The sequence below is a fragment of the Henckelia pumila genome, chromosome 4 (assembly GCF_033568475.1).
Source record: "Henckelia pumila isolate YLH828 chromosome 4, ASM3356847v2, whole genome shotgun sequence".
Lineage (NCBI taxonomy): Eukaryota > Viridiplantae > Streptophyta > Magnoliopsida > Lamiales > Gesneriaceae > Henckelia > Henckelia pumila.
Window position 1 is genome coordinate 36,275,393 of NC_133123.1, and position 12,459 is coordinate 36,287,851.

At 32.7% G+C, this 12,459-nt stretch overlaps 1 protein-coding gene across 2 annotated transcripts; it reads right to left on the reverse strand.

The window, feature by feature from the left end:
• Nucleotides 1-2,685: 2,685 nt before the first annotated feature.
• On the reverse strand, nucleotides 2,686-9,088 carry LOC140860200 (phospholipase D delta-like). Of its 2 annotated transcripts, XM_073263073.1 has the most exons (10): nucleotides 7,902-9,088; nucleotides 7,088-7,204; nucleotides 6,483-6,677; nucleotides 5,477-5,782; nucleotides 5,326-5,394; nucleotides 5,076-5,223; nucleotides 4,776-4,924; nucleotides 4,236-4,391; nucleotides 3,373-3,573; nucleotides 2,686-3,205 (listed from the first exon to the last, which is right to left on the reverse strand). In XM_073263073.1, the coding sequence occupies exons 1-10, from the start codon at nucleotides 8,841-8,843 to the stop codon at nucleotides 2,909-2,911; spliced, it is 2,580 nt and encodes an 859-aa protein (XP_073119174.1). In that variant the 5' UTR covers nucleotides 8,844-9,088; the 3' UTR covers nucleotides 2,686-2,908. The 2 variants fall into 2 exon arrangements, with proteins under 2 accessions (XP_073119174.1, XP_073119175.1); XM_073263074.1 differs by lacking the exon at nucleotides 4,236-4,391.
• Nucleotides 9,089-12,459: the final 3,371 nt, after the last annotated feature.

Genomic DNA, 12,459 nt, shown 5'->3' on the forward strand with positions numbered 1-12,459 from the left:
TGGATTAATTTGCTTTATTGGCTAGCTGCAGAGGGCAGGTGGGGGAGGGGACTTGGTTTCTTCATTGCCTAAAAGGAATATAATTGTACAATTTACAGTGTAGGGATTGGAAGAACCTTTGGATTCTTCTCCATCAATGCAATATCTAATTTCTTTTTATTATTGCATCTAACTTTAATATCCTACGTGCAATTATGTTATCGTACGTGGGTGTGAACCCATGTGTTTAATTCTCTCCAAGAGGAGACAATTCTATTATTTTACCTAGGTGGTGATGAAAACTGGTGACATGTTCATTTGCTTTCATACAAATTAAACCAGGGACAAATGACAATTATATTTTGTATTTTTAATAATATAACTTGTATATATATATTTTTTTATATTATGCATTTCGAGTTCTGTTTTTGCGTATTTTTGGGGTTGGTACGTTTTCTTTGGGACCGGAGTCTATTGTGTTGGTGGGAAATGAGTAGATGAATAGATATTGATTTTTGGAAGGAAGCTTATAGGCCTAAAAAAATCTATGTCAAGCATAAGAGTTTACAAACTATTTTAAATAAGTTTTTAGTAGAACATCTTCTGAATAAGAAAGTTTTGGGGTGTAAATGAATAGAGTCAGTTCATGAGTTTTTTAAGCTGGTTCGATAAATATTTGATTTGTATTCAAACTTATCGAATTCGAGCCGAATCCGAATATGTTCGAATTTTTTTCGAGCCGAGCTTGAACCAAAATTATTTGTTCGATAGTTCGCGAGCCTTAATATTTTATTAATATAATATAATAATATAATAAATATATACACATTTCTAACCTTTTCGAACATTTCGAGCTTTTCGAAACATAATATTCGAGCAATAATTCAAATAGCTCACGAATAGATTCGAATATTTCGAGCCGAACTCGAACTCAATTTCGAGTCGAGCTCGAGCCAAAATATTTGATATTTTCAAGCTTCGAATCGAGCTCGAATTTGAATATACTTAATTTGAGCCGAATTTGAGCCTTAAATTTCTTCCATTATTCGGCTCGATTCGGTTCGTTTGCACCCCTATAAGAAACTAAATTTAGGGATGACGGTGAGTTGAGTCTCTTAAGATATGATATATTAAATTTTAAGGATATTGAAGGAAAATTTTATCATCTATATCTAGTAATTTAGCTTACCAAAAGATAATAATAATGATGATGTTTTATGTGAGAACTTCGTTCTAATTTAATTTATTCATATTCTAATGTCGCGAGTGAATCTTGTTCCGATTTCGCCCTAGAGAGGATTATTTGTAAATGACTTATATCATGTAATTAAACAAACTTAAATGCACTATGAGACGAGTACTATTTAAGTGACTTGAAATCTAAGTTGGTGCTCCCGATCTTTAAGAAATTTTAAAATATATCAGTTAGTTATAAGATACTTATAAAATATTTTAAACATTACAAATTGCATAAGTTACTCATAAATTGAGAAAATTATATTTTTGATCCTGTAATTTACACATTTTTTTTTATTTTTGGTCCTATCAACATTAAATTTACAATTTTAGTCTTGTAACTTGTATTATTTTTTATTTTTAGCCATGTTAATAAATTTGTATTTTTAGTTCTGTAACTTGCATTTTTTTTCATTTTTAGTCTTGTTAATACTGAATTTGCATTTTTAGTACTGTAACTTGAATTTTTTTATTTTTAGTCATGTTAACAATGTATTTGCATTTTTAGTCCTGTAACTTACATGTTTTTAAAAAAATTTAGTCATTAAAGGTTAATTTTCACTTTAAGTCATGTAATTTGTTATTTTTTCATTTTTGATAAAAAAAAATGATTTTAAAAATGAAAAAAAAACATGCAATTTATAAAATTAAAAATGTAAATTTGCCGTTAATTAATATGACTAAAAACTAAAAATGAAAATAAAAAATGTAAGTTATGAAACTAAAAATACAAATGTATCGCCTGTTTTAAAATCTCGTTTTGCCACGGTATTTTCAATTTCAAATCTCACCAAATCCCATGTAATTCTTTGATTCCAAACACATGTAAATTATCGTTTTCAAAAAAAAAAAAAACACATGTAAATTATCCAAATTTGGTTTTTCTCGAATTCCTTTAGCTGAAATAGTTTCTTAAAACAAAACAATATAATATTATTTTTAGCCATCAAATCAAACACCAAAATGAATTGTGGGAATAATAATTGAATGAGCTATACCCACAATTACGCCAGTGCCACAGGGGTCAATCTTTAATTCTTTATAAGTTGTACGTCATGATACTTCTGTTGTTTCCATTTCCTTAATTTTTTTTATAAATCTAAAAAAATTTAATTTATTTGACAAAGCCCTCATTAATTATTTTCGAAATACGTTTCCATTCTAGAATTAATATCATTACATAGTTCATATTTTAAATTTGAATTTCATCGTGCATATGGGTTCTCCTTGGTTATTTAACGATTAACAATCATTTCATTCTTAAAATAAAAACCAATTTTTTTTTTTAAAGAAACTAACATTTCAATTAACCCGGCTTAACTCTTATAGAAAAAATATTAACTATAAATCTAGACATTGGAAATAAATTAAAATATTTTTAAAAAATTGGTGGTCTATTATATTTGCATTTTAAAATAGCAATGAAAAAAACTGTAAATTATTGTGAGAAATGCATAAAACACTGCACAATATCAACAGTAGTATACTGTATACGCATCCATCCAAATAATTAAATATACAAAGAACAAATGTAAAATCCCAACCTATATGGCTATATTCACACAGCATAACAAAGAAAAAACTGGGAAAAAAAACAAAAACAATTTCAAGATCACAACCCTGCTCAAATTGTACAAACAATGCACGAAGAAAGGCCAACCAACATCATGTTGTTAATTCAAAAAAAAAAACATCATGTTGTTAAAACATCAGGAATAGCAGTAGCATGAGTCCCAAGAACTCTGCCCCCGACATCTGGGAAATTTTCGTGTTCTGATAAAGGATTGAGGCCACCATCAGCATCAACCTCCATGGGATACTTGAGTAGATGACCTTGCAAATGTGTAAACTCATCACGCGTGTATCTGTTCCAGTTATCACTAGCGACCTCATTCACCATCTTTACACACTCTAAGCTCTGTGGTTCTTCGAAACAGTTTTCAACCTTACCAAGGTGTTCAGACCAAAGGGACATTCTATATCCATAAATCTGCATGTGTTGGGAGCAGTAGTTTGTAAACAAGAAAAAATGAGCCGAATATCAAGATGACACTTCAAGCACTGTGATCACATAAAAAACTAAAAACTTGTACAGGAACGTTTTACATGACATCTGTGTCTGAAAAAGAACAAAAACGATTCTTGAATTGATCAAACCTGGCCGTGAGGATGCCGCTTCTTCTTTACCCAAGTGTGATGAGGTTGATATGCGCCCATTGCTATCTCTGTGTCTTTTGTGCCGGCCATCGATCTTTGATTGATATTGGCAGATCCTATTATGACATACTCATCATCCACTATCATTCCCTTGGCATGCACGTAAATCATAAACCTTTGAAACTTTTGTGACTCTGAAACCTGAGAAAAAGCCATGGATACCAGATGTTTTATCAGAAAACAATTAAAAGCCTCAGCTTAATACAATGACACACGAAAAAAATTAGGTGTGGTATCATATTCCTGTGACATGTACCGTGGCTGAGATTCATAATACTAACAATATGAAGGTTAACAATTTAATAATTTGTGAAATCATAAGCTAATTAAGTTGATGAATAATTAGAGCCCAAAACAACTTAACTAGTAGCTATTTGGTTGCATCAGAACGGAAAGAATGAATGTTATATGAAGAAATTGTATCAAAAAAATAGAGGAAAAGTAAACAAATAAAGAGCAAATCCACATACGGCAAACAAGAAAGAAATTACCAAAAAACAAGATCTTAAATTGTTTATATATATATTGATCTACTCTTAACACCGAAACAAAAACTCCTGTTAGATAAATTAAATGATTGATATTGGAGTTGGGATGGTTGACGCACTAATAAATCCATGGAAAAGTTCTGGTTTTACAAATCCTTGTTTTATTCAAATACATCTCTAGGGAACTCATCTTTCCCTCAGTTACTAATGCATATCAGTTACGATCCATAGTTCTTATTTCGGCATAATATTGAATCTGTATAAATGCACACATATTTGAGCACAAAAAAGATATGTTTTAATTTGGACAACTACCTTATCAGCATCTCCATTCACCTGCGAAGCAGTATTCGAAATTGGTTCTCTATTGCCAAGACAGTAGAAATTCAAATAGTCTTCAGGACGCGAATCTAATTGCATCGACTTGATCTCCTTTGCAATAACTTTATACATCATCTCCATGGTTTGGGACTAATTAAAAAAAGCATGTAACTAAAATAAACCCACTCAATAAATGTGGCCATCATATGACACTAGAGAAACAATCACTATTTATCTCAAGGAATGATGATCTAGCGGATGATGCAGATAATAAAATGATAATATCAAAACTGGAAAAGTTTTCTAATGGAATGGCCAGACCAATTACGTTTACATCGAGCAAATCTTTTGATTAGGGTACAAAGACTTTGAATAATGCAAGAAATGGAATTGTTGTAATAATGGTCACTCGTCTTTTGATTAAAGAGGGCACGTTCGTTGACTTGTATAAATATCCATCACCATCCCCTCCGACAATGAAGAAATAATCAGTATCTTTGTTAACTACGTCAGAAAATTTTTGTTGTGGATTACCTGCCAAAAGAGAATTTCTTGCGTAACATTTTCTTTAGGATTGCCCTCCGGCCACATTGGAAGAACAACATATACTGCAAATCGCTCCTCTGCTCTAATTTTGCTAGCAATTTTCAGTGCTAACTCCATTGGGATGAGATGATCAGCCCCTGCCATTTTTAAGAAAAGGTGATTTTAGCTCCTGAAATGATGGTCATTAAGACCAAAGGAAGTGGCCATTTAGGAACAAGTGCTATTTAACATCTAAATACCAGAGACAGACACAAATGATGCGACAAACAAGAAAATTATGATTTTTACCTGCATCTTTGTATGACGGCCAATAATATGATGAACCAAGAAAGTATTGATTTTCAATATAGATAAAATGCTGAGCAGATCTTATTGCCTGAATATAAGCTGTTTGAATGCTTTTGTCTATGACCAGATTTTTCGAGCAGACAAGGTTCTGCAAAGAGTCAGCATTGAAGATAGAGTGAAATGATGAAAATAGTAACCATCTCAAGATGTAAACCAATCATTACTCCGGAAAAAGTCTTTCATTTATAACCTGTGCCTGAGCTTCATCATAGAATTTGGGAAAGCCTCTAACCGACCCCGAATCTATGGACCGAAAGATCTGTACAAGTAAAGAAATACTAAAATAATTTTCACGAAATTCCACCAAATAACATGAACATTCCAAGTTGATGGTTCTGAACCTGTGTGTGCCAGTTTTCTGGATTTTCTTCTCCAGACACATAAAGATGATCACCCTCGGAGCAAGATGTGTAAGTTCCATCCTTGGAAAAAGAAAAGGCAGGTGTGAGTATCCATGATATTCTCTCAATCTTTAACATAGCATCGTCATGCCAATGGGTCATCTTTTTCTTGAGTAAACTAAATTCTCTCCACTTTGTTGTTTTTCTCCACCGTTGAGCAAAGTTTACAAGGACATCATATGCAGCAGGCCCATCAATTCTGCAATGCAAATCATGCCATGGTTGCCTTGGAGCCTTCATTCCTGCCTAAAAAATCCAATTAATGAAAGAGAACAGGAAATGAAGCGAAATTAGAAGAATTGGTAAAAAGCTCACCAGGGATAAGTAGTCAGATGATAAGACTGAGTACAACTAGAAAAACTTAATAGAATACTAGACTAGCAACTTCTCAGGGTAAACCATTAATTAGAATCATTGCCTCATGATTCTTTGATAATTGATCATCAAGTTCTAGGTGTTGAGTGCTGTTAAAATCATCTCACCACATGAAACCAAGTAAAAGAGACAAATAATAGCTTTATCACACACACTAATATCCAACCACCACATTCAATGTATTTGAAAAAAAAATATTAAATACCCGAACAAATCATAATTATAGGCCGAGAAAAGTCAATGCCATGCAACCGAAACATTGAAAACTATAATCAATTAGCGAGATTGCAAAGTCTTGGACATTGTAGTAGAGAGACTGGCAGTTCTGGATGTATAGCGAAAAAGCCACTTGATAAATGCTGCGGTTTTCTTTTGCTAGCTCAAATCTCTCTCATAAATGCTGAAGACTTGAATTGTTTTGGTTTTGGTAATGAAAAGCATATTGCAGTAGGCACACACGATCCTCTTTTACATTATTTACAAACATGCTTGATCACTAAAGAAAATTATTAAAAATGCGGTTGGAGTAACTAGTATAAAAACTAAAAACTGTGCAGGGTTAAGTTCATACCGCAAATGTAGGCTGATGAAAATCATCCTTAAAAACTGTGTCAAGATCATGGAATAATCGATGTTCAGGCGTATCATATCGACCATCACATAGATCGATACCACCTAAGAAGGCGGTAATTTTTCGATTATTGCCATGGGCTTGTGTATCAACAAGAACACATTTCTGATGATGCGTAAAAACAGTTCCGATTACCTGCAATGCAATTGCATGCAGAAGTCAATAAGTTGAAATTCAAATGGAAAAGAGAGAGGCTAGACCACTATGGAAGAGGATGTTGCAGATGAGAAAATCCACTGGAGAAGAAATACGCAAGGCCAACATTTTTCAAAGGATTAAAGGCCAAGTTATGCTGAACCGCCTCTTGAATGAGAAAAAAATTAGTTAGGTTAAATCACCTTCCCACGTTTTGCTATATTAAATTCTTCATGCATATAAAAATCCTAGAGTAACCATGCTGCTTCAAAACCGGTCCTCAATTGTATTTTCCAGCACGACAACTTTCTTCCTACTTTCGTAAAAGCTAACAACTATCTCTATCACGTGAAATGCCCTAAAAAGAAGTTACAACTCAATGAGCAGATGCAACCATACAAGACATTAACCTGTTGTTTCAAAAAGCTAAGTTTAGAGCTCCCATAGCGTGGTGACAGCACGCACGTTACAGATGAATTACGAAAAAACTTCTTGGTCTCTTCATCATGAGTTTTCATTACGCCTTCCTGCATAAAATGCCACCAAAACCAGTCACTAAAACCACAATTCACTCAATTGTGACTACCATGTTACAAGGATTTGCAAACAGGAGAAATACAGAATATGGATTTGAAAATTTCAATATTCAGTGTTGACTAGTCCCTGATAGCATAGTTTGCAGTGAACCGTGAGTCCGTGACTTATTTAAATGAGAAAATACATATTAAGGTAACACTAATGTGAGCCCATCATATGTACTAAGATTTCACAGAAAACAACAAACAAAGAATAAGCACTAGTGGCCAAATGGCATGTAATAACTAATAACTCAGAAAATGAAGAAAAAAAAGCATGTAGAAGTTACAGGACATTCTATTCTACATGGTTGAGTTACGTTAGCCAATTACCATATTTTATATCCATATGTTCCATGAACATCCTTAACATATTTGCACTCAACTTCATGGAATCTTCCATTTTCCATCTATGATACTAAATTTTCAGTGTGTTTCTATAAACTTTAACTCAGACGGCTCACGGGTTCCCAGCTACCCCTGGACTCCTTCAATTTCCTTAATTGACCATATACCTTATACAAACCAAATTCCAAACTAAGCATCAAGAATAAATCTATGAACAAAGATTAGCCTAAGAAACCACCAGCATCCAACCCATTATTCGCCGGAACCTATCTTTCTCATAAGACATCATAGTTGGCCGTACCGTGTTGATCAAGGGTTTATCGTGCGAAGTCTTATCATCCCAAACCAACAACAGAATTCGGACACCTTCCTGAGACTTATACTTCAGCAATTCACCTAGTGTCAGGTCCCCGCCTCTCGGTAATGGTTTTGTTGGCTCCCTTATCAACTTGACTTTATGAAAAACGGACCACCCCACGATGTATATCAAGTGATGTGCCTCCGATATTGCGTAGCATATGTCCTCCCAACAACGGGCATGCTCCCGAACCAGCCCATTGTCTAACACAATCTCAGGCATTTTTCCATCATCTTTACAATGTGCATCTTGGTACAGAGTAACCGAGCACCCTTTCCTAAGCGGGAAATAAGTGTTTCTAATCCCTTTATGCGATGGGTCACCCGCAATGCCATGATTATACAACGAGTTCTTATTACAAGGAACAAATTGCATCTTAAGCCGCAGCGCAGTATCAGGTTTCGGCGGCTTACCGGAAGAAGAAGTAACCGTAAACCAGCCCTCGATCACCTCGCCGGAAGCTATCTTCTCCGCCGGGATTAACACTTTTCCCATGGTGTCCGCCCCAAACATATCGTTGTCCTTAACGCGGATATCCAGAAACTCCATTGGATGAGCTAAGGGGATATAAAAATGCTCGTTCCATGTGGGATGCTGGGAGTTGGGTATCACGCGCGTGCGGGCGAGTGTGGCCTGGGGAACGGAGACCGTGACATAAGGGTCACTGGTGATCATCTTCCGGGGGCGGTCCAGCTTCCGGTCCCGGTGACGACTCCCACCACCGCTACCCTCAGATTCCGCAGCTTTGGTGGGGCGGCACGCGTCGCAAGCAGTGAAGCAGCGGCGGAGGCGCTCAGACACCATGTCCATGTTGGGCAGGCCACGCGCCTCGTAGATGTGCAGTTCCAAATCACCATGTAAAAGCATGAGTTGCTCCTCCTCCATCGTCAACGCAAGAAAAAAAAATGAACTTTTTCAAGTAAAAAAAATCAGTAAATCTCGAAACCAGGTGGGGATCCCACTTCACAGATCAGAAACATAAGCATGAGGAAGAATAAATGGATAGTGTAGGAGTGAAGGAAGAGACAGGTGATTCTTGGGGCTTAGTATCCGCCATTGGAGAGCAAAGGTAGAAGCAGTAACAGTGAAGCTAGGGAGGAAGAACGCTACTGATCGAGGGGGTAGTTTGATTTGATGAGGGGAAACGGTGGGATCCGGATAAATATTATAAATTACAAAATAAAATATTTATTTGTCGTCATTCAAAATTAAATATGATATTATCAATAACTTTTTTTAACCCCCTAAATGCAAATTTCAAAATTAAAAATTTTGAAAAAACTTTCAAGATGGATGGTATTGTGAAATTGTTGAACTAAAAATAATAGTACATGCCCCAAGGGGTATCCAAGTTGGTGGAGTAGGTAGTTAAACTCTTGGCCAGAAATTAGGAGTTCGATTCCACCAGCCAACACTTTCTTGGACTAGCCTGTCGCACAGGGTTTGCACAGTGTGATTTACCTGACTAGCGTAGTTTGCAGGCTATTGCGTTAGTCTGGGGGTTTATCCAGAGTGCACCGAAAGGTAGCGGCTACAGGTTCCAACGTCACAAAAAAAAATACATGGTTCTTTTTGTGACACATTGATCTATATCCGTATATATGTTAACCATGTTTGTATATGTAATGCAGTGAAAAGTAATATTTTGATATAAAAAATAAAATTTTTCTATAAATCAGATCACATTGAAGATTTTTCTCACAAAATTGACTTGCGTGACAGTTTCATATGAATTTTTATGACAACAATAAAATTAAAAATAATAATAATAATAATAATAATAATAATAATAGCAAGTGTTTGAAAATGGGAATATTATGATTAAATGGATAATAATTATATTTTGAATATTACATACTGGTTGAACATTTGTTTATTTCTTCTTCTTTTTTAAAAAACTTAAATAGAATAAAAACAGGAGCAAAATGCTTTGATAGCAAGCATGCACAGCTAGCACTAAGGTATACTTCGATCATTGAACTACCCATCACATGGGTTTTGTAACTTTGTTGACACTTGATTGATGATACTTGGTTAAATTTGGAAAGATAAGGAAAGTTTAATTTTCTTTTTAAATCAAATATATAACATGAGATCGAGCATATCTTGTTTAAACAATAACTTTAAACAATATATGATTGCATATCATAAAACTCAAATTATTTAATTGGGTAGTCCAGATATCATGTTGTTCTCCTAGTAAGACAATAATTGTGTATAGGTTTTAATAATTTCACTCTAAATAATTGGACTACCTCACCATTCATGACAATCGAGACATGATTTAAAGTAGCCAAGTAGGTAAGATTCAACACCTTTTGTTTTATAGAAAATTGTAAATAGATCTATACTATAACTTACAACTTAAATATTTTAAATTTTACATTAAATATTATTTTTTGATATTCCTCTTCATGTAACTATTATTCCCAACAATTAGTTTTATTATCTAAACTTATGAAATGATATTATTGAGCTGAATTTTCCATACTATGAAAAATTATATGTACTTATTATATCTATATATATATATATTAGTAGATGGGTGATTCTATATTACACCGGATGAGATACACTCCTTTTGTGTTTTTTTATTAAGATGTTCGTGCGAACATCTTGCTGAAAAAAAATTATGTGGACCTCACCTGTACTTTTTTTTTTTTTATCATTTAGCATGATATTTTTTGTCATTTAAGGAGATGTTCGCGCGAACATCTCAAAAAAATTAGGGAATGTTTCACCCGATATAACATAGAATCACCTATTAGTAGATATTGATGTATTGACGCAATAATTGATTGATATGTCCCTCATTGTGCACTTATAAATTGGTCATGTGTTTTTTTGTTTTTTTTAACATATAAAATTGGTAATGTGGCTATTCTAGATAATACTATTGTGCCCAATCAGCTTACTTCGTATATATATATATATATATATATATATATATATATATATATATATATATATATATATATATGATTGCATCCTATTCTAGGGGACCAAATTTGTGTGTATTCTTATTGTTAATTTAATTTTTTTACGACTTTAAAAAAAATGGCCTAAATTTTTACTAATTATGGTGAAAAGGAAACGTTTAAATTTCAATTTTTTTTAAAAAAAAAATGTAAAAAATAGTTGAAATTGTTTGGATTGATGTAACAGACTAATTATATGTATCAATTGTGTTAGCGATTGATGTAACAGTCTAAGGTATCATTCTCTTCACCATATTACTAATATATGTGTAACTCATCTCATCTCATCTCACGTTTTTCTCATCATAGTATTTATCTATATATTAACTATTTATTTTACATCAATCAAATCATTAATTATTATCTCACATCAATCAAATCATTGAATTTAAATTACTATATTACCCCTTATAAATAATATAATGTTTATTTTATTTATTGTTAAAAAGACAAAATAGTCATTTAACATTTTTATATAAAATTTAATCAATCAAATTAAATAAATCATAATCTATCAATCAAATTCAATACTATTTTAACTATCATTTTTATTTATTTTTTATTACATTATACTACTTATCTATCTATTACTTATATCATACATCAAATCAAAGGTGTCTACCGTCTAATTACTAATTTGAAGGAATCAATTGAGCAACTTAGAATCTGTCTTAATGTGTGTTAGTTGTTCACGTTCGTTAGGTAAAATCTCTGAAATTTCTATATTAATTGGAGAATCCTATCGTTTGAGTTAAAGAGTTTAAAGATAATAATGTTGAACATGAGTAAGATGAAGCTGTCGTTTTTACTAATATTAATGAAATTTTTTATGATTAAGAGAGTCTGCAACAATATTAATGAGAATTGGATCTAATGACAACATAAATGAAGTATATCTTAGTGCATTATAAATGCAAAATGAGTGTTGGAAACTATGATTGCTATTTTTTGAATAGTGAAAGATTATTAATTTCAATTCCTATACACATCAAGAATTGGACTGGTTTATTGATGTCATAAATACGACCGTTATATTGTTATTCATATTAAAATTATACAAGTCAGATCATTGAGACTTTGAAAACAATTTAAAGAAGTAAAGCATATAATTAATAACTGGCAAAGCGTTCACTAAAGTCTTCATTGGAGAGTGTTTGTAACCTCTAAAAATAAATTATTATAAATGTTTTCTTAACAAATTTCTTAAGAAAAAAATTCATAATAACTTATTTTTAGAGGTTGCAAACACTACCTAAAATTGCTTACAATATTTGGACTTTGGAGCCAAAGTTAATAATTGATTAAAAATCCGGGTTTTGACTTAATTAAGTTATCACAAATAATCATTAAAATATATATATATATATATATTATATCAATTTATTATCTAATTTCATGAATCAAACGGTACAAAAAAAACTTGTGAAAATTTCAAAACTCAAAAAAATTTTGCCCAAACACGATCAATATCAATCAGCATGATTCAAAACTTATATCTAAAATACTCACACCAAAAATATCAT

What these genes read in the sequence shown, in the direction of transcription:
- LOC140860200 (XM_073263073.1), bottom strand. Translation starts at nt 8,843, where the DNA reads ATGGAGGAGGAGCAACTCATGCTTTTACATGGTGATTTGGAACTGCAC. An exon ending in TTCATCAGCCTACATTTGCG is followed by an intron (nt 5,783 to 6,482) that starts GTATGAACTTAA and finishes TGGATTTTTTAG; the next exon opens with GCAGGAATGAAGGCTCCAAG. An exon ending in GCCGTCATACAAAGATGCAG is followed by an intron (nt 4,925 to 5,075) that starts GTAAAAATCATA and finishes TAAAAATGGCAG; the next exon opens with GGGCTGATCATCTCATCCCA.